This window comes from Numenius arquata, chromosome 21 (genome assembly GCF_964106895.1).
Source record: "Numenius arquata chromosome 21, bNumArq3.hap1.1, whole genome shotgun sequence".
In the NCBI taxonomy this organism is placed as follows: Eukaryota; Metazoa; Chordata; class Aves; order Charadriiformes; family Scolopacidae; genus Numenius; species Numenius arquata.
Genome location: NC_133596.1, coordinates 578,342 through 597,098, shown reverse-complemented (window position 1 = coordinate 597,098; position 18,757 = coordinate 578,342). Strand labels below are relative to the sequence as shown.

Genomic DNA, 18,757 nt, shown 5'->3' with positions numbered 1-18,757 from the left:
CTCCCGTACCAGCATCACATTAGTGCCTGAGACTGACTGCAGTGCTTTCCCTGCCTCTGTCAGGGGACCCACCTGCTCCACAAAGGCAGTAACTTTCCAGCAGCATTGATGGTTGCTTCAGTGTTGTCTTTTGCTTCTTATGAATTTCCCAGAACTGATATCCACTTTGAGAAGCTTTAAAGGAGAAGCAGCTTAAGAGCCCAAATCTTTGTTGTCCACCCTCTTGTACAGAGCTTGTCATCTATTCTGGTGTACATCTGTGAATGGTTTCAATCACGTTTGCAGAATGGTAGAGGAGGAGAAAGTCTTAAATACTGCTCTGGTCATTCTGACACATCTTGCCACAGCCTGAGCTGTTTGCTGTTCTCCTGCAGAGACCGCCAGATGGGAGCTGCTTGTGCGTGCGCTGGCCTTGGAGGAACTGGGCAGTAATACTGGACTAACCAAGCAACTCCAGTCGTGGCTGGCCTCAGAAGCTTTTCTGGCTCATATCTTGGCTGCGATGGGTCATTTTCTGCCTGAGGTTCCTCACCTCCTAGATATGTCCAAGAGCCCTTCCCATACTTGAGCCTGGAGGAAATGGAAGCAGCATTTCTCCTGGTGGGTAAGCAATGGTGTGTTTATGCCCATATCACCCCAGGAAAAGTCCTTTCTCAAAGGAGGCATAACCAGTTTTCTCCAGTGTCTTTGTAAAAATAGAGTCCAACGTAGGGCAACTAAGATGATTAAGGGATTGGAGCACCTCCCTGATGAGGAAAGGCTCAAAGAGCTGGGGCTCTTTAGCCTGGAGAAGAGAAGGCTGAGGGGAGACCTTATTAATGCTTCCAAGTACCTAAAGGGTGGGTTGAAGGAGGATGGAGCTGGACTCTTTTCAGTGGTTCCCAGTGACAGGACAAGGGGCAACGGGCACAAGCTGGAACATTGGAAGTTCCATTTAAATATGAGGAGAAGCTTCTTTCGGGTGAGGGTGATGGAGCCCTGGAACAGGCTGCCCAGGGAGGGTGTGGAGTCTCCTTCTCTGGAGATCTTCAAGACCCACCTTGATGCAGTCCTCAGTGATGTGCTCTGGGCAATCCTGCTTCAGCAAGGGAGTTGGACTAGATGATCTCTAGAGGTCCCTCCCAACTCTGACAATTCCGTGATCTGGCAACTTGAAGAGCTACCAGGAGCTTGTTCTCTGTTAACCTCTCCTGTATAGGCTTTACCAGAGTGCGTAGTTACTTTGGTAACAATTTCAGAGTCTGGTGAAGATGAGGAAGAGCCTGGAAATAGGCAGTTTAGGCAGTGGTTCCACTGCTTGCTTCAACTTGGATACCTCTAGTAGCTCTGATAATTCTTGCTTATTAACAGGTCAGAGAAGGTTTGTGCTCCACAGCAGGGAGCATTACAAACATTCAGGGTGAGGATGGTTCAGGCTGCGAGGCCAGTTCTGCTTGGATCCTGGCAGCTGATGTGACACCCTGGCTTCACACGTCTTCTATGCTCGTCTGCCTGGCGCCCTGCTTGTGGGGTCACAGTTCCTGCTTCTCTTTGAGGAGCTCTGGCCTCCTGCATGTTGTAACTTCAGGCCTCCAGCTGCAGCCAAACAACAGCAAAGTTCAGGACTTGGACAAGCTGCAAGGATGACTTGGGGACTGTCTAAAATCTGTGGAAACTCCAGTTGTCTGTCTGAGGTCCTGCAAGGCAATTTCTTTGGGCAATTTTTATGTTTCCCCAGTTGAATTTGGATGCCAGAAGAGCAGGGAGACCACTTTGCTCCCTGTAGCTGCTGTGATTGGTGTGATTTTTTTTTCATCCCCATGACCTGAAAGTGGCCTGTTCAAGGGTTATTCCTGACTTTGCCATGAGAAGTCTTCTCTGTCCTACAGCAGAGATCATCTGTCCTGTCCTGTCCCTGAGTGCCTCTGCTTCTGTGTCACTGCTTCACTTACCCTGTTTTCCAGTCACACCACGTGAAAGAAATGGAGACTAAACCCTGTGGGGAGGAGGACTGGTACAATGAAAGGTGCTGGAAGCTAAACATCTTGCCTCTCTGAGCCTGGGGATGTTGTCCAGAGGCTAAGGTAATGGCTAAAAATGGGCAGAGTAAGAAAATGAGTGTCACAAGCCCAAGTGAGAAGTCTGAAGACTAGAAATAAAACCTCTGATGTCCTGTGGGGTGGAATGGTACCCTGTGGGTGAGAACAGGAAACTAGTGGTGTGTTTTCCACCAGCTGTCACCTGAGCAGTAGGGACCTAACAGAATATCATTGTGTCTCCCTGAGCATCTGCGGCAGAAACTCGGGAAGCAGCAGGGCAGCTAACAGCCCTGCACGCAGGGGAGGAGGTGTCCATGAAGGCAGAGAGCCTGCCGGCTGTTTCTGTGCAGATCCTAAAGCATTTCGGGCACAGCAGGGACATTTTGCCCATGGCTCAGGCAGGGCTTCAGTAGCACCAAGAACTGTCATCTCCATCTGATACTGAGTACGACCCATGGTGAGCAGCAGGGAATAGCTTATAGCATGCTTTGAATGTTTCCAAGAGACATGCAGGACTCTGGATATGATCAACCAGTACTAACTGGAGAAGGCAGAACCACTGGTTTGGTGACGATGCTGTAAAGCTCATCTGTCTCCTCCAGCACCCGCTGCCGAAAAGCTCTTTGCACTGCACTGACCAGCTGTAAATGCTCCTATGAGATGCTGCACACAAGATGTGAAAGCTGAAATGATGCATGGGACCATCTCTGCAACGAGCTCCCCTCTGCCAGGAGACGGCCCTGTGTGGGTGTTTCAGACGAGCTGTTGCTCTGCAGAACGATCTTGGCTTTACGTGTGGCACTTGCCTGCTCTTCCCTGGCTGTGTGTGGTCATCAGCCCGGGAGCACGGAGACCTGCGTGACTTAGGAGAACCATTTGCTCATTGCTTCCTCTTGAGTTATGTATGGGGTTTCTTTTTTTTTTTGTGGGAGGGGTGGAATATTCAATTCCATTAATAACCAGTTTCTAGTAAAAGGGCTATTTCTGCCCAGCCTGTCTTTTGCAAAAGGCAGCTGTGTGGAACTGATAATAGCCCTCTGACTAGTGGCAGTTGCTAGCCAGTTTTTACTCACTTGATATCACTGGGAGCATCTGTTAGAGAGGTTTTATGTTTCTCTTGTTATCTCTTAAAAACTCTCTCAGTTACTCAGTGTGCAGAACACAACTAGTTGTACTGTGATGTAGGCTTCACAGTTGCTGCCGAACAGAATCCTGGTCAAAACCGTTGCTCGTACCTAGTTCAGCTTGTGAATTTCTGCAAACCACAGATTTTTCACCTATATTTGTCCATGTTGTTAATGGGTGTGTTCTGCTCTGCTCAGGCAAATGCACAACTGGAGAGGAAAAAAGCTATTGCATGGTTTCCTGGCTCACTGCTTGACGCAGAAAGTGGAAACTTCCTCTGATGCAAGTCAGGTGACGCCCATCTACAAGAAGGGCTACAAGGAGGATACAGGAAACTGCAGGTCTGTCAGTCTGACCTTGGTGCTGGGGAAAGTTATGGAGCAGATCATCCCGAGTGCCATCGCAGAGCACGTACAGGACAACCAGGTGATCAGGCCCGGTCAGACTGGGTTTATGAAAGGCAGGTCCTGCTTGACAAACCTGATCTGCTTCTTGTCGTGGTTTGGCCTCAGACGGCAACACAGAACCAGGGGGCGGCCGCTCGCTCAGATCGGGCCCCCACCGCCAGCGCGGCCGGGAGGGGAGAATGGGAAGAAAAAGGCAAAAACTCGTGGGTTGAGGCAAAGGCAGTTTAACAGAACAGCAAGGGGAGCAAGAAATAACAGTAACACCGACAGAGGAATATACAACCACGAGCAGGATACCATCACTTGCCGACCGCACCCGGGACGCCCCCGACCGCTCCGCTCTCCCGGGGGTGACTTCCTCTTCCTCCCCCCGACTTCCTGCCCCTCCCCTTCCCCGGCCAGCTCCGGATACCCCCTGGGCACGGCTCACACGCGATGGGATACCTGTGTCCCTGCTAGGTCCTGGGGAGAATTAACCCTATCCCCGCCAGACCAGGACACTTCTGGGACAAAGTGACCCGCTTGGTGGATGAGGGAAAGGCTGTGGATGTTGTTTACTTGAACTTTAGTAAGGCCTTTGACACTGTTTCCTACAGCATTCTCCTGAAGAAACTGGCTGCCCATGGCTTGAACGGGAGTTTTCTTCCCTGGGTGAAAAGCTGGCTGGAGGCCAGGCCCAGAGAGTGGTGATGAAAGGAGTTGGAGGCTGGTCACGAGTGGTGTCCCCAGGGCTTGGTACTCGGGCCAGTTCTCTTTAAAATCTTTATCAATGACCTGGACGAGGGGATTGAGTGCACCCTTAGTCATCTCACAGATGACACCAGGTTGGGTGGGAGTGTTGATCTGCTTGAGGGTAGAAAGGCTCTACAAAGGGAGCTGGACAGGATGGATGGATGGGCTGAGGCCAATGGGATGAGGTTCAACAAGGCCAAGTTCTAGGTCCTGCACTTGGGTCACACCAACCCCATGGACGCTCCAGGCTGGGGAAGAGCGGCTGGAGCTGCCCAGCAGAAAAGGAGCTGGGGGTGTTAGTCAACGGTCGGCTGGATATGAGCCAGCAGTGTGCCCAGGCGGCCAAGGAGGCCATCAGCATCCTGGCCTGTATGAGGAATAATGTGGCCCTCAGGACCGGGGCAGTGACCGTCCCCCTGTACTGGGCACTGGTGAGGCCTCACCTTGAGTGCTGGGTCCAGTTTTGGGCCCCTCATGACAAGAAAGACATTGAGCTGCTGGAGCGTGTCCAGAGGAGAGCCACCAAGCTGGTGAGGGGTCTGGAGAACAAGTCATAGGAGGAGCGGCTGAGGGAGCTGGGGGTGTTCAGCCTGGAGAAAAGGGGGCTGAGGGGAGACCTTGTTCTCTCCAACTCCCTGAAAGGAGGGTGTAGCCAGGGGGGGTCAGTCTCTTCTCTCAAGGAACAGGCAATAGGACAAGAGGAAATGGCCTCAAGTTGTGCCAGGGGAGGTTTAGATTAGATATTAGGAAAAAATTCTTCGCTGAAAGGGTTGTCAAGCCTTGGAAGAGGCTGCCCAGGGAAGTGGTGGAGTCATCATCCCTGGATGCGTAAAAGATGCGTAGACGTGGTGCTGGGGGACATGGGTTAGTGGTAACTTGGCAGTGCTGGGTCCCCTGCACCTACTACTGTCCGACCTCATCACCCTTATTAGAGCCTCAGCAGGGTAAGCGGCAAAACCTTTGTGGGTTCTGTTTCTCCCACACTCTGCTAGAGACACGTCTCCTGCAGCAAGAGACGATGCTGGGTTAGTCTTAGCACCAGGCTGGGTGGCGGATGGCAGGGGAGCACCTGTGGGCTTGGACAGTTGAGCATGGACAGGATCATCAAGGGACTGTACATGACACTGCAGTGCCACCAGGGCCTTCTACTCTTAGTGTTCCCTCTTTCCTGGCCTTCCTGCTGCACAGCTCCTCTGGCCTCAGCAACGAGCTGGGTCCTGCTTCCTGCCATGAGCAGTTCTATCACTTGGTGCTCCCCTTTCTTCTGCACATGCTGCCGAGTCAGAGCATCTCTATGTGCTGCCCTGCTGTCACAGGGGATCCCTCAGTAGGGGACACCTGCTGGGCAGGATCTGATTTTGAACTCAAAGAAGAGGAGAGGGTGCTCACAGAGGACCCTCAGTCAGGAAACCATGTCTCTAACCTCAGCCTAAGCCACCCTGACGTCAGGCCCTGGGTGGCTGATGTGGAAATATCTGCTATACCTCGGTGCCTGCAGAGACCTTTCTTGCTGTGGGGAAGCAAGGGCTGTTTTTGGGAAAGGGGATGTGCTGGTTTCGATTAGTGTGTGAAATACAGCAGCAGTTCTCAGGGCCCTGCCATGGCCTGTCCCCCACCTCGCAGGCAGCGCAGGCTGAGCAGGGGGAAGTGAAAACGTTCCACCCATTTATTCACCTCAGGGCCTTGGCTGTGTTTGGGTTGATGGAGCCCTGATGCGTTTGCTGCCTTTTCCAACTGCTCTGCTCTTCCCAGAGACATCCCAAACCCTGTGCGATGGCTACACACATTTCTGCAAAGCAGCCACCTCCTTCACCCATCCCCTGATGAAATCAAGCTGAAGGCTAAGCTTCCAGGAGAGCACAGCAGGCATCGCTGGCCCTAAAGCAGAGCTGCTCTGCAGCTCAAGAACACGTCTCTGCCTCGCCTCATTCCCCTTTCCCTGCAGCTCTTCCCCATCCTTGAAGAAAAGATGCTGCTTCTTCCTTGGCTCTGACTCACCCTGGCCAAGTCCTGCCTCTTTGCTGCTGGAGCTCGGCAGCCTGGAGTCCTGCTCCTGGAAGCCTCCCTCTTTCAGGCCAGAGCCGGTGGGCTTTTCAGCTGACCATGATTGCTCTCCATGGCCATGCTCATTGTAACTGTGTCCAGGGCTTGGACACCTCTATGACCCTGTTTATTTTTCTGGACTTCCTATGGAAATTTGCACACTGGGTCCTCAGCTGCCCTTTCACAGCTGCGCTCTGCAGCCGGGCTATCGGCATCCCCCTTGAGCATGTCTCCCTACATCGGTCACCTGGGATATCGAGGGCCCTGGGAATGGGGGGCTGCTGGACCAGCAGTGCCCAGCAGCATCCCACAAACATGTCAATGAGCAGAGCTCCAAGGAGCTGCATGAGCGCAGGGTCTCTTGGTGTTCGTTATCACACGTCCTGGGAGGAAACCTCAGCAAAGAGCAGGCAGTGTTTGGTATCTTCTCCAACCACAGTCGGCTTGTTACATGCGAACCATGGGCCGCTCAGCTGTCCAGCTTAGGCCACTGTGTGTTTCTGGCTCTTGAAGTGACATTTTAATTTTAGACATATTTTTCTCTGGCTGATTTTCAAACTAATTCCTTCTGTTCCCTGTCTGTTTTCCCCTGTTTTCCCCAGGCAGCACAGGGTGGCTGTGGCCATGCTCTTCTGTTTTGGACTAGACCAGCACATCTGGGAAAACCCTCATTCTCTTCCTGCAGTTGCAAACATAGGTCTCAGTTGTACCAAGATGTACACCCTGCCTTGCCTGGGATGCCCACCATGACCACCCTTACCTTTTCCATGCAGAGAAGCCCTGGAGTCAGCTTTGCCGCTGGGGTTTCAGGCTGTCCAGGCAAGTGGCTGGTTCCTCAGGGCCTGTTTGGGAATGGAGGAACAGGAATGGTGTCCCGAGACCTTTGCTGTTGGCTGTTCAACTTACCCTGTGATTTCCAGAGCAGTACGTCTGTTCAGCCCCTCCCTGGACTCTGCCTTCAAGCACCAAAACAGTCCCAGAGGGACGAGGTCTGCAAATTTGGGAGCTTCTCTCTACTATACTGAGAGTTTCCTGACCTCCTGTGGTTAGTCTGGTCCTGCCCTTCAGGGGTTCTTGACACTGTTTGATACAACAAAATACACTTTATTGGTACAAAGTTAATTCTCCCAGGCACTGTGTCCCATTCCCATTTCTTGATGATGCAGCTGATGGCATCTAAACTTCTGCTGCTTGCATTCTTCCACCCACTTTAGCTTCATTCCTCTAGTTCCACATGGGCTTATGTGCCACTGCCCTGCTGTAAATCTTGCAATGTCCCATCAGCACGTGCTTGGCATCCATACACCTTCTACAGTGATGCTGAGCCTGCCTGCCTGGGACAGCGTGTCCTGCTGGGGAACAGCCTGGAGAGGGCCGGTACACGGCAGTTCCTGCTTCTCTTCTCCCGTGTCCTCAGGCTTCTCCCGTGTCCTCAGCAACACCAGACCCGTGCTCTTGCTGTGAACATGCAGGACTAAGACCAGGTCAAGGGAAGCCATCCCTCCTGCCTGCCTGCACTGGGAACAGCAGACCCAGTGTTGAACCCTGAGTTCAAGAACAGGGATGTGGGAGCGGGACCACCAAAGGCTAACCAAGATAGGGCTGGGTACACGATCTACAAGGAATGTTTACGGGAGCTGGGATGGGTTTGTCTGGTGAAGAGAAGGACAATCTCATAGCAGCCAACAGCTGCTTGAAGGACAGTTTTGCTGATAATGGAGCCAAATTCTTCCCAGCAGTGGCAGACATGTCGATAGTGAGGGCCAGTGGCCACATCCCCAGCTTGGTAGCTGCAGGCTGGGCATTAGGAAAACATCTCTGGGAGGGTGGTGCAGCCCTTCAACAGATCACCAGAGAGGTGGAAGGTCTCCTTCCTCGTAGGATGCCTTTCTCCAAGTTTCTTTTCTACATTAAGTCCCATCCTGCTCCTGTTCTTAACCTGCAGCTTTGGTTTTATTTTATTTGTAGAGCGGGAAACTTGTTACAAAGATGAAGCTCATCAGGAGCAGCAGCTCTCAGAACTGCCATTTTCACGCTTGGCTGCTTTGGCAGAGGACCGAGCTCGTCTCTGCAGGAGAGAGAGATGGGTGCTGCTGCCTGTCCTGGAGGTGCGGGAATTCAGCTCTGCCTTTCCCCCGGGGGACGCTCCACAGTGCCACGCAGCCTGGACCCCCCGATTGCCCTCTGCCCCGCACGCTGAACGTCAGCCACAGGATGTCTGTACCGGGGGCAAGTGGGGTTTGACAGCCCAGCGGTGAGCGGGATGGAGGTGCCCGTGTGTGTGTAAGGGATGAGGGCTGTCTGGACACAGCTCTTCGCTCTCTCTGGCGTGGTCTGCCTGGACCCGCCCTCTGCTCCACCGCACCATCGCTCCGTCTGGCCCAGCCACAGAGGGGCAGGGCAGGCTGGTACCTGGAGAGGCGCGATGGGGACAGCCTGGGGAGGACAGGCTGGAGCATCAGTCCGGGCAGGGGAGCACCATGGCAGAGCTGGGGAGGTCCATGCCTTCACCCTCTCTCAGCGCCGGCGGCATCACCAGGACCGGCACTGGGGGACACCGAGCCGTGATGGGTGACGGGGGCCAGGAAGGGGGTTGTCCCGGCAGCACCTCGGTCAGTCTGTGCAGACTGGAGAGCTGCCGGCAGCAGAGCCTAACGCCAGAGAGGGAAGGGAACTTACCACTGCCAGAAGCAGAAGTGAAAGGCAAGCAGAAGTGAAATCAGAGCCCAGAGCTGCTTCCCACGCGGTTCCCTCTCTGCAGTGCCCCAGAGCACCCGGCAGCACCGCCATGGAGCCCCTCTCCTTCCAGGAATACATCTGCTCCCTGGACCCCACCACCCTGCCCCGCATCCTCAGGATTTGTGCCGGTGTCTACTTCCAGGGTGAGTGCTGGCTGCCTTCAAAGGGTGCCCCGGGGTGCCCCACCTCCCCCTGCTGTGCCCCTGCACCCCGGGCTCTCCCCTCCTGCCTTCAAGATGGCTGGTCCCCCCCACGGGGGTGCCTGTGCCAGGGAGAGGCGTGAGTTCTCGTGCCACCACCAGACACTGGTGCCTAAAGCACAGCTGCTTGCAAAAACACATTCTCTTCTACACCCAATGCCCACCCAGCTGGGTGCCCCAGTGCATTCAGTCACGCTGCTAGGAAAGTGGTGGGGCACCAAAAACCGTCCAAGCTGGTCCTCCACTTCATGCACAGCTCTGGTCCCAGGCAGTGAGTCATCTGCTGGTGGTGGATCTGGCAGGGATGGAAGCCACAGGGTGGGTGGTGGAGGAAGGTGGGAGTGGAGTTGCCCCTGGCCCCGGTGCTAGAAGTCCAGCAAGGGCACAGAGAGCAGCCTCGTCTGAGCTCTCTAATTCCTCCTGGGCCACGTCCCTGGAGACATCTTAGGTCAAGGAAAAGCCTTGACCAACATCGGCTTGTGGCAATGATGGTGGGGAAACGGAGTCAGAAATTAGCAAGTGCTTTTGCTGGAATTCTGGGGCTCCCAAAAAAGCTGGGAATGGGCAGCAGGATCCTGGCAACACCAATGTGGCAGTAACCATCAGGATTTGCAGGACTTGTAGCATTTGTTTAGGTTACATTAAGTTTTAAAGAGTAGGACAAGTGGTTGGGGTGGTCTCACTCTGCTTCTCTGTAGCTCAGTTAGGATGGATGATTAGCTTTCCCAAAGACTTCTGGTGGCCTCAATAATATTTAACGTTGCTAAATGAGTAAAACTGCCACTGTTCCAACAACAGCAGTCAATTTGTTCAGCAGTTGCTGGTAGTCATGGTGAGGCAGCTGGTGCTTTCTGCTTTGCATAGCAAGGGGTCATGAGTTCATCTCAGGGAGGGCGAAGGTTTGGTAGCAGCTCAACGAATGCAGAGATTTATGGGCAGAAGAGGGCATTGCTTGTGTTGGAGGGTATCATTATGTGGTAGTATAGCCTGAGGAGCTCCTGCTCCAGGAAAGGCTCATCTACCCCCTTGGCAGCATGATCAACCACTGACTCTTTCCTGCCCCATTTCTCATCTGAGTTACAGCGGTTCAGCCTCCAGCCATTCTGTTGTGCTCTTCTGCACTGCTTTTCTCTTCTGTTACGACCCCTGCACAGTTACCAGCACTGGGAGCTTTGCAGGACACGGGCTGTACAAGCTTCCAGGTATTCTTGATTCCTTAGCAATAAGCATCAGCCCAACAAAGACCCCTCAGCCAACCTCCTGGGTGTGAATTCCCTTGGCTGCTGGTGAACGGTGCTGGACCTTGCAGACGGGTCAGAGTGCACTGGGAGTGAATCAGTGTTGCACTCCGCAGGTGTGCCCTCCTGCACTGATGATGTTTCTTGAACACCTCTGGATTTCCCGCCACTATGATGATCTTATTACTTCTTGATTGTATTAGCAAAAATTTGTGGGGGTCCCCAAGATGTTAAAAAACTGCTGCTGGTCTTGGCCCCTTCTCGGGCTCCTTTCCCAGCCATGCGCTCCACCTCCTCTGTGTTCTTCATCCTGCTTTATATTGCAAACCAGCTCTGCCTGGTGCTGTGGTGGAGCCGAGGAGCACTTTTGGGTCCTGCGCAGGGCATCCACAGCCATGTGTGTCGGTGTGTCTTGCTGCCAGCCAAGGGGACCAGCCATGCCATGTGTGCGTGGAGGTAACCGGGTCTCTGCACCCAGGGTGTGAGGCACCTCTGTGCAGCTATGAGGCAGGGCAGCCTGGTGGTGGGTTTTCTCCCTTTTCAGGCCATGCCCTCGATGTTGTCACAGTGTGGGAGGGCTGGAGGGTGGGGAATGGGGCTTACACAACATGCAATACTTTGTGAAACTTCCTAGCTTTCATATACCTCTTCTTGTGGTTTATTTTTTCACATTTATTTCCACCTCAAGGTTCCCCCGCTCCCGTTGGGCAGGCATTCTCCTGGCCATTCCCACCTGCACTCCACAGGTGAGCGGTGGTCAGTGGTGGGGCAGTCCCTGCAGCACTGTCTGTCCCCCTGCGCTTGGGCACCAATACCCAGCGCAGAGACACCAGCCCATCTCTGGTGGCGTGTCCAGCCCCGGCTCTGTCGGTCCTGCCCAGACCCGCCGGGGTGGCTGTCAGTGTCAAGGCCCTAAACCAACACATTCCCACTGTGGCCAAAGGCACCACCTTGCCCCGCTCACCAGGTGAATCTGTGCCAACCCCACCTCTGCCCACCACTGAGCCTGTGGACCAGCTCTGCCCTTCCCTGAATAGCTGCCCTCCTTCCCCAGCACCTTCCACCCCCATCCCATGGCCCCCATCTGCAGTCTCAGGGGGCAGTGGTCCCCTTGGTCCCACCACAGGCACTGGGGCTCCCTCAGGGATGTCCATGCACCCATGAGTGCCAGGACACCCAGGCTTGGATCATGTCTCAGAAGGACAAAACCTGTGGCCAGGACCAGGCCAGGGTCAGGCCTCTCCCCACTGCCCTGGGACCTTATCACAGCTGGCCAGGCAGGGGCTCCCACAATGTAACTGGCATTTGTTAATGGCACACACCATGAGTATCTCTCATGGGACTCAGTAAATCACCGAGGTTGGCAGGGCCCTCTAGAGATCATCCCAGCCAACCCCCAGTTCAAGTGGGGTCAGCAGGGGCTGGTTGCTCACGACTTTGTCCAGGCGGTGTTTGAATGTCTCCAATGGTGGAGACTCCACAGCCTCTCTGGGCAGCCTGTCCTAGTGCTTGACCACCATCACAGTAAAAAAATGTTTCTTGCATTCAGAGGAAGTTTCACATGTTCCAGTTTGTGCCCATTGCCTCTGGTCCTGCCACTGGGCACCACTGAGAAGAGCCTGGCTTTGCGTCCTCCCTTCAGATATTTATATACGTTGAAGAGATTCCCCCTGAGCCTTGTCTTCTCCAGGCTGAACAGTCCCAGCTCTCTCGGCCTTTCCTCACAGGAGAGATGCTCCATCACCCTTGTGGCCCTTTGTTGGACTCTCTCCAGTCTGTCCATGTCTCCCTTGTACTGGGGAGCCCAGCACCGGACACAGCACTCCGGGGGTGGCCTCACCAGTGCTGAGCAGAGGGGAAGGATGTTCCAACCCTCGCCCTGCTGGCCATACTTTGCCTAATGCAGCCCAGGACACCATTTGCCTTCTTTGCAGCAAGGGCATGTTGCCGGCTCATGTTCAACCCGGTGTCCACCAGGACCCCAGGTTCTTTTCTCCCAAGCTACTTTCTAGCCGGGTGGCCCCCAGCATGTGCTGGTGCCGGGGGTTGTTTCTTCCCAGGGGCAGGACTTTGCCCTTCTCCTTGTTGAACTGCATGAGGTTCTTGTCAGCCTGTTCCTCCAGCCTGTCGAGGTCCCTCTGGCTGAGCACAACCCTCTGGCCTATCAGCCTCTCCTCCCAGTTTTGTGTCATCTGCAGACTTGCTGAGGATGCACTCTGCCCCATCATCCAGACCAGTAACTAAGAAGCTGTACAGGATTGGGCCCAGTAATGATCCCTGGGGCACACCACTAGTGATGCCTCCAAGCACATTTGGTACTACCAATCTCTGGCCCCAGCGGTTCAGCCAGGTTTCAGTCTACCTCAGTGCCTGCTCATCCAGCCCATTCTTCATCAGCTTCTCTATGAGGATGTGGTGGGAAATTGTGCCAAAAGCCTTCCTGAAGTCAAGGTAAACAATACCCACTGTTCTCCCCTCGCCCACCAAGCCAGTCACATCATAGTAGAAGTAGATCAGGTTGGATAAGCACGATTGTCCCATACTGACTAATCCCAATCACTTTTTCACCCTTTATGTATCTGGTAATGGTTTCCAGAATTATCTGCTCCATCACCTTCCCACGGTTTGAAGGGCACATCACTGGCCTGTAGTTCCCTTTCTTGCCTCTCCTGAAGATAGGCATGACATTTTCTTTTTTTCCCAGTCTTCAGGAACCTCTCTCAATTGCCCATGACCTCTCAAAGATCATAGAGAGTGGCCTCACAAAGTCAGCACTCGTGGGTATACCCCAACAGGCCCTGTGGGCTTTGTATGTCTGTTTGGTGTGCCCTTACATCGTCCTCCTCCACCACAGGTAGATCTTTCTTGCTCCAGACTTTCCCCCCTGGTCTCAGGGGGATTCATGAAGGCTGGTCATATCTGTAAAGGCTGAGGCCAAGAAGGCATTGAGCACATCCGTCTTCATTGTGTCACCAGGTCCCTTGCCGCAGGGACCCATGTTTTCCCCAGTCTCTTCCTTTTGCTGTTGATGTACTTGTAGAAGCCTTTCTTGTTGCCCTTCACATCCTTCAACAGATTCAGCTCCAGGCAGGCTTTAGCATTCCTAACCCCATCCCTGCATGCTAGGCCACGTGTCTTTGCTCCTCCTGGGCCACCTGTCCTGCTGCCACCACTCATGCACCTCCTTTGTATGATTGAGTTCAGTCAGGAGCTCCCAAGTGTTGAACAGGAGCACCAACGACCTGTAGGTATGCTGAGGAAGCAATAAAGAACAGCTTACATAGGGTGATGAGACACTGGAACAGGTTGACCACAGAAACTGTGGCTGCCCCATCCCTGGACAGGTCCAAGGCCAGGTTGGACGGGGCGTTGAGCAACCTGGTCTGGTGGGAGGTGTCCCTGCAGGGGACATGTCCATGGAAGAGGGTTTGGACCAGATGATCTGTGACGCTCTTTTCCAACTCAAACCACTCTGAGATTCTATGAAATGCTGGTAGAGGTATTTTCTTTGAGGAAATCTCCCTCCTCACCCTGCAGGGTCTGTGTATGAGATTTCAGGCAACGAATGCTGCTTGTCAACGGGCGACCTGCTGAAAATCATGGCTGTGGCACTGCAGAAGGTCATTTGTGAGGACACGGTGACAGGGCAGACAACAGAGCTGCCACCAACTTTTAAGGGTGAGCAGGACTGCCCTGTCCCAGCCTGAACCCCATGGGTGCCCTCCTCCTGGGGGAGACCTTTGCAGCCCCCATGAGCTCAGTCTCATTGTCCCGCAGGTCTTTTCCAACTTGCCCCAGCCCCAAGATCGAACAAAACACTGCAGACACCGTTCCTGGAGGGCGGCAGGCAGCAGGGCCTGACGCTGCTCCAGGTGCTGGGGCGGTGGGACAGGCAACCACAGCCCCTGCTGTGCCCCGCCATCGGCCCCCACACCCTGCTCCTGCACCCTGTCTACGAGGTGCACGCCGCCATGCACTGTGAGTCCAGATGGGGCTGGGGGGGTCAGGGATGCTGGGGGGGGGTCAGAGTAAGGATGCTGCAGGGTCTGAGGCTGAGGGGTTGGAGGGCGAGGCTGTGGGTCATGGCGGGGATGCTGTGGGGCTGGGATGGGGGTGACAGAGTTGGGGGCCTAAACTGGTTTGGTGCTGGGACCCTGGTGCACAGGGTGGGTGGAGCCAGGGGGACATGCGGTGGGGTCCTCTCCCACGTGGGGCCAGGGAGAGACTGAGCGCAGGGTCAGGGCAGCTCTCCCCCCACAGTGCGTCGGGACATGGTGAAGATCCCCTCCACACTGGAGGTGGACGTGGAGGACGTCACAGAGGAGGCGCAGCATGTCCACTTTGCCCGGCCACTGCTGCTGAGCGAGGTGCTGAGGATGGAGGAGGCGCTGCCGGCCCAGGCCGAGATCCTGGAGGGTCCAGCCGGCCCCGCCATCTTCGAGAGTGCCTGGGTGTCACGGCTGCAGCGGGGGCAGCAGCTGCAGCTCCACAGCCGCTCCCATGCCTGTTGGGTCCTGGCCTCGGCACCCAGCAGCGGCCGCCATTTCCTCCTCTCCAGCGCCTACCTGGGCCGGTTCCGCCGGCGGCCCCGGCAGTTCATGGGAGTGCAGGAGCTGGCGGCTGGCCTGCAGCCCGGCCAGCGGCTGCACGTGGTGGTGATGCAGGACTGTGAGGGCCGGGGGGACGACGTGCCCCCACTCGGCGTGGGCGACCGGCTGGAGGCCCAGGGGCTGCAGGGGACTGGCCCCGACACACGGCTGCTCTGCCACCGCCATGGCGGGGAGGAGGAGGAGGAAGGAGAGGAGCTGCTGCTGCCTCTGGACCTGGGGGGCAGCTTCATGGAGATGTGTGACAGCAAGAAGTACGGGCTGGCGGAGCTGCTGGTGCGGCAGCCACTGCCCTGCGAGGTCCGGGTGGTGGCTGCTGACCCAGGGCTGGAGCGGGATGTGCTGGGCACACTGCCCACCCTGCGGCTGGAGGCCCGCCTGGACCAGCCCGTTCTGGTGGGCAGCTTCTGCCAGGAGCCGGTGGAGGGCTTCGAGATCCCACCGCGGTGGCTGGACTTCTCCATCCTGCTGAGCAAAGGGCCCATCCGCCCCCCGGCCCCCTGCACCCACCGATGCCGGGTGGAGGAGCTGACCGAGGCCTTCTACTACCGGCTGCTGGCCCAGCTGCCCAGCACCCCGGCCCCGGCACCCCCACGGCCCCCCAAACGGGTGCAGGCGGGGACAGGCCCTGGGGAACGGCACCCCTTGACTCCTGGATCCTCACCGGTAGGCGCCCGCCTGGCTCCATCACTGCCGCCACTTCCAGCCCTGCCCCAACAGAGCACCCCCAAACAGCATGGCCAGCGGAGACCTCCCAGGGATGCAGGTGAGGCCCCTGGCATCTCCCAGGCCATGGCCCCTCCATGGGTCTCAGCCCAGAGATGCACTGCCGTGGCAGGAGGACATGGTCCCCCAGCAGTGGCAGCGGGTCATGCTGCTAATGGCCACCACCTCTCCAGGGCTGTCCCATGGGGACCTGGGGTAGGGATGTTGAGCTGGGGACATGTGCACCCCCGCCAGCCAGGCCCCCATGGGGGCTGCACCTCCCCTTCCACTTGTCCCAGATGCAGGGGGGGGGGACCCATGGGTGATTGCCCCACCCCTGTGTCCCACAGGTTAGGGGTACCCACAGGGTCTGCCCCAGCCCCTTGTCCCACATGCCAGGGGAACCCATGTGGAGCTGTCCCATCCCCTTGTCCCACAAATAGGTGGATCCATGAGGAGGCCGCCTTGACCCCTTGTCGCACACAGGGATCACAGCACAAGGGGAAGCAAGGCTTGACTTCAGTAGCAATGTCACGGTGAACGCTGCTGACAGGCCCATTTTCTCTATTTGCCATGGAAGGGGGTGCCTTCCCTCCTCCTGAGATGGCAGGGGACCCGTGGCCCCCGAGGCCAGTGTCTGCAGTGGCAGAGCAGCTGCCACCACACCAAAAGAGGTCCCCCCCACCCCGGGTCCCTGCCATGTGAGTGGGGAAGGCAGGGGGCCTCCCCCACCAGGATCCCACGCAGTCAGTGGGGTACGTGTCTGCAGGCTATGCCTTCCCTTCCAGGCACAGAGAGCGACAGCGCTGAACACGATTACGAAACTGTTGATGACGACATTCAAAAGACAATTCGCAAAATGCAGGCGGTTTTTCCTTTCTAGTCCTCTGGTTTCTGGCAGCCACCCAAGCCTCCAAATCCTCTGAGACCTTATGTGACACTGGTTCCTTGCAGAGGCTAAATGCAACCCTAGAGATCCACAGCGCAACCTCCCACTGCCTCGGTCCTGCAGAAAGGTGCCCACTTTCCTCAGGACAGCCCCAGGCACAGAATAAATCCCTCTGTTGTGCTGTGGGCTGTGTCCTCAAGTTGTCACCCATGGGACTCTGCCAGCACACAGCTGGGTGGCCACCAAGATGCCACTGAGATGCCAGCTCAGGCCCTGGGACATGAATCTCTGCTCTGCTGCATTACCAGGGCCGCTGGGCTGGGATTACAGATGCTTCCAGACGGAGACGCTTTGGGGCCAGCATGTCCAGACAGTTTGGTACATGGGGTGGAATGGGGTTAGGAGAAGACATGACAAGGTACTTCACACAGCTCAAGCGATGCCCCAGCTGGGGCTCAAACTGCCAAGTGACACATCTATGCACATCAGAAACTCACTTTCATAAGGCAGAAGCTGCATTTTTCTCAAGTACAGCTGAACTTGGTTCTCGCTCTGGCCTAATTTCTCACCAAGGCTGTAGAAACATTGTAAAAACATTGTGGTTTTAGGTTTTGCTGGTGTTCTTATCTGTTTTCAACTGCACCTGCAACTGGAAGCAACATTTGTCCTAGACCTCCATGATCCCCTCTTGCTTGTGAGCATCCTTGTCAAAGTCTTGCAGATTCTTGGCACCTACAAAAGGCCCCTGCTGCTCTCATCGCATTGGATGCAAAAAAGGACCTGGAAACCAAATAAGGACCAAAGTTCAACTCTTCTTTTCCTAGAAGTTTGGCAAAGCTCCAGGAAAGTGGCAGAGAGAAAGACCTCATAGTCCTGATGTGCATTAAGGGAAGAGCTTACAAGAGGAGAGCTTTTAACTCCTGCATCACACCCTGCACTCCCTTCACATTGGAGCAGGAAAATAAATTTCATTTCAGTCAAACTGTTGCGTGGGTTCCCCCCCCCCCCCCCAGTGCAGAGTAGCTTTGGGTTCAGTTTTCAGTCTGTGCCGTTCCTCACTCAGCACTAAGGGCAGAGTCCCAAAGCTGCAGAGAGGATCTCATTCATCCAAGCTTGGCTCGAGTCCCAGCTTGGGTTTGGGCTGGTTTCCTTCTCTGGCTCTGCCCTGCGATTTACACTCAGCATTGACACTCTCTCCTCAAATCAGCACCGTGGGAGAGACACTGACCATTGCTGGTGAGGTCTGTTCACAGAACACTCACCTAAGGAGGGCAAACCCAGCTCTCACCTGCAGACACTAGCCATTCGTTAACAGCACCTATTTCATAGGATGAGAGAATCTCAGGATGGTTTCTGTTAGAAAAGACTTTTAAAGGTCATCTGGTCCAACTCCTCCCACCAGACCAGGTTGCTCCAAGCCCCATCCCACATGCCCTTGAACCCCTCCAGGGATGGGGCAGCCACAGCTTCTCTGGGCAACCTGGGCCAGGCTCTCACCACCCTCACAGCAAAGAAGTTCTTCCCCAGATCTCAGCTCAATCTCCCCTCTGTCAGTTCAAAACCCTTCCCCCTCGTCCTATGGCTCCCCTCCCTGATCCAGAGTCCCTCCCCAGCTTTCCTGGAGCCCCTTTAGGGACTGGAAGGGGCTCTAAGGTCTCCCCAGAGCCTTCTCTTCTCCAGGCTGAACCCCCCCAACTCTCTCAGCCTGTCCTCATGGTGTACATATACGGTGTACAAAGATCCAGCCAAGAGACCCACCACAGGGGCAGAGGCCAACAGGTGTTTAAGTCTCCCCAGAATCCAGTTTTTCCTTTTCTCTTCGGGGGAAAAAACAATCCCTGGACTATGGCTGGAGAGAAGATGGGCTCCTCCCTGGAGGAGGAGGAAGGGAGCAGAGCAGAGCAGAAACCAGAACAACTGAAAAGGCCCGGGCATTTTTCCTTCTCTCTTTTATTTGAGCCAAAAGCATTTCGAGTTTAGATTTCACTGTCAGTTCACAGCTTTAAATGCAAACTTTCTGTGAAACAGCCAACACTTCTGTCCCCCACTCCAAA

At 55.3% G+C, this 18,757-nt stretch overlaps 1 protein-coding gene across 1 annotated transcript; it reads left to right on the top strand.

The window, feature by feature from the left end:
* The first annotated feature begins 9,113 nt into the window (after positions 1 to 9,113).
* THEMIS2 (thymocyte selection associated family member 2) lies at positions 9,114 to 16,697 on the top strand. The gene is made up of 5 exons (XM_074162194.1): positions 9,114 to 9,207; positions 14,040 to 14,180; positions 14,280 to 14,480; positions 14,763 to 15,875; positions 16,603 to 16,697. The coding sequence occupies exons 1-5, from the start codon at positions 9,114 to 9,116 to the stop codon at positions 16,695 to 16,697; spliced, it is 1,644 nt and encodes a 547-aa protein (XP_074018295.1).
* Positions 16,698 to 18,757: the final 2,060 nt, after the last annotated feature.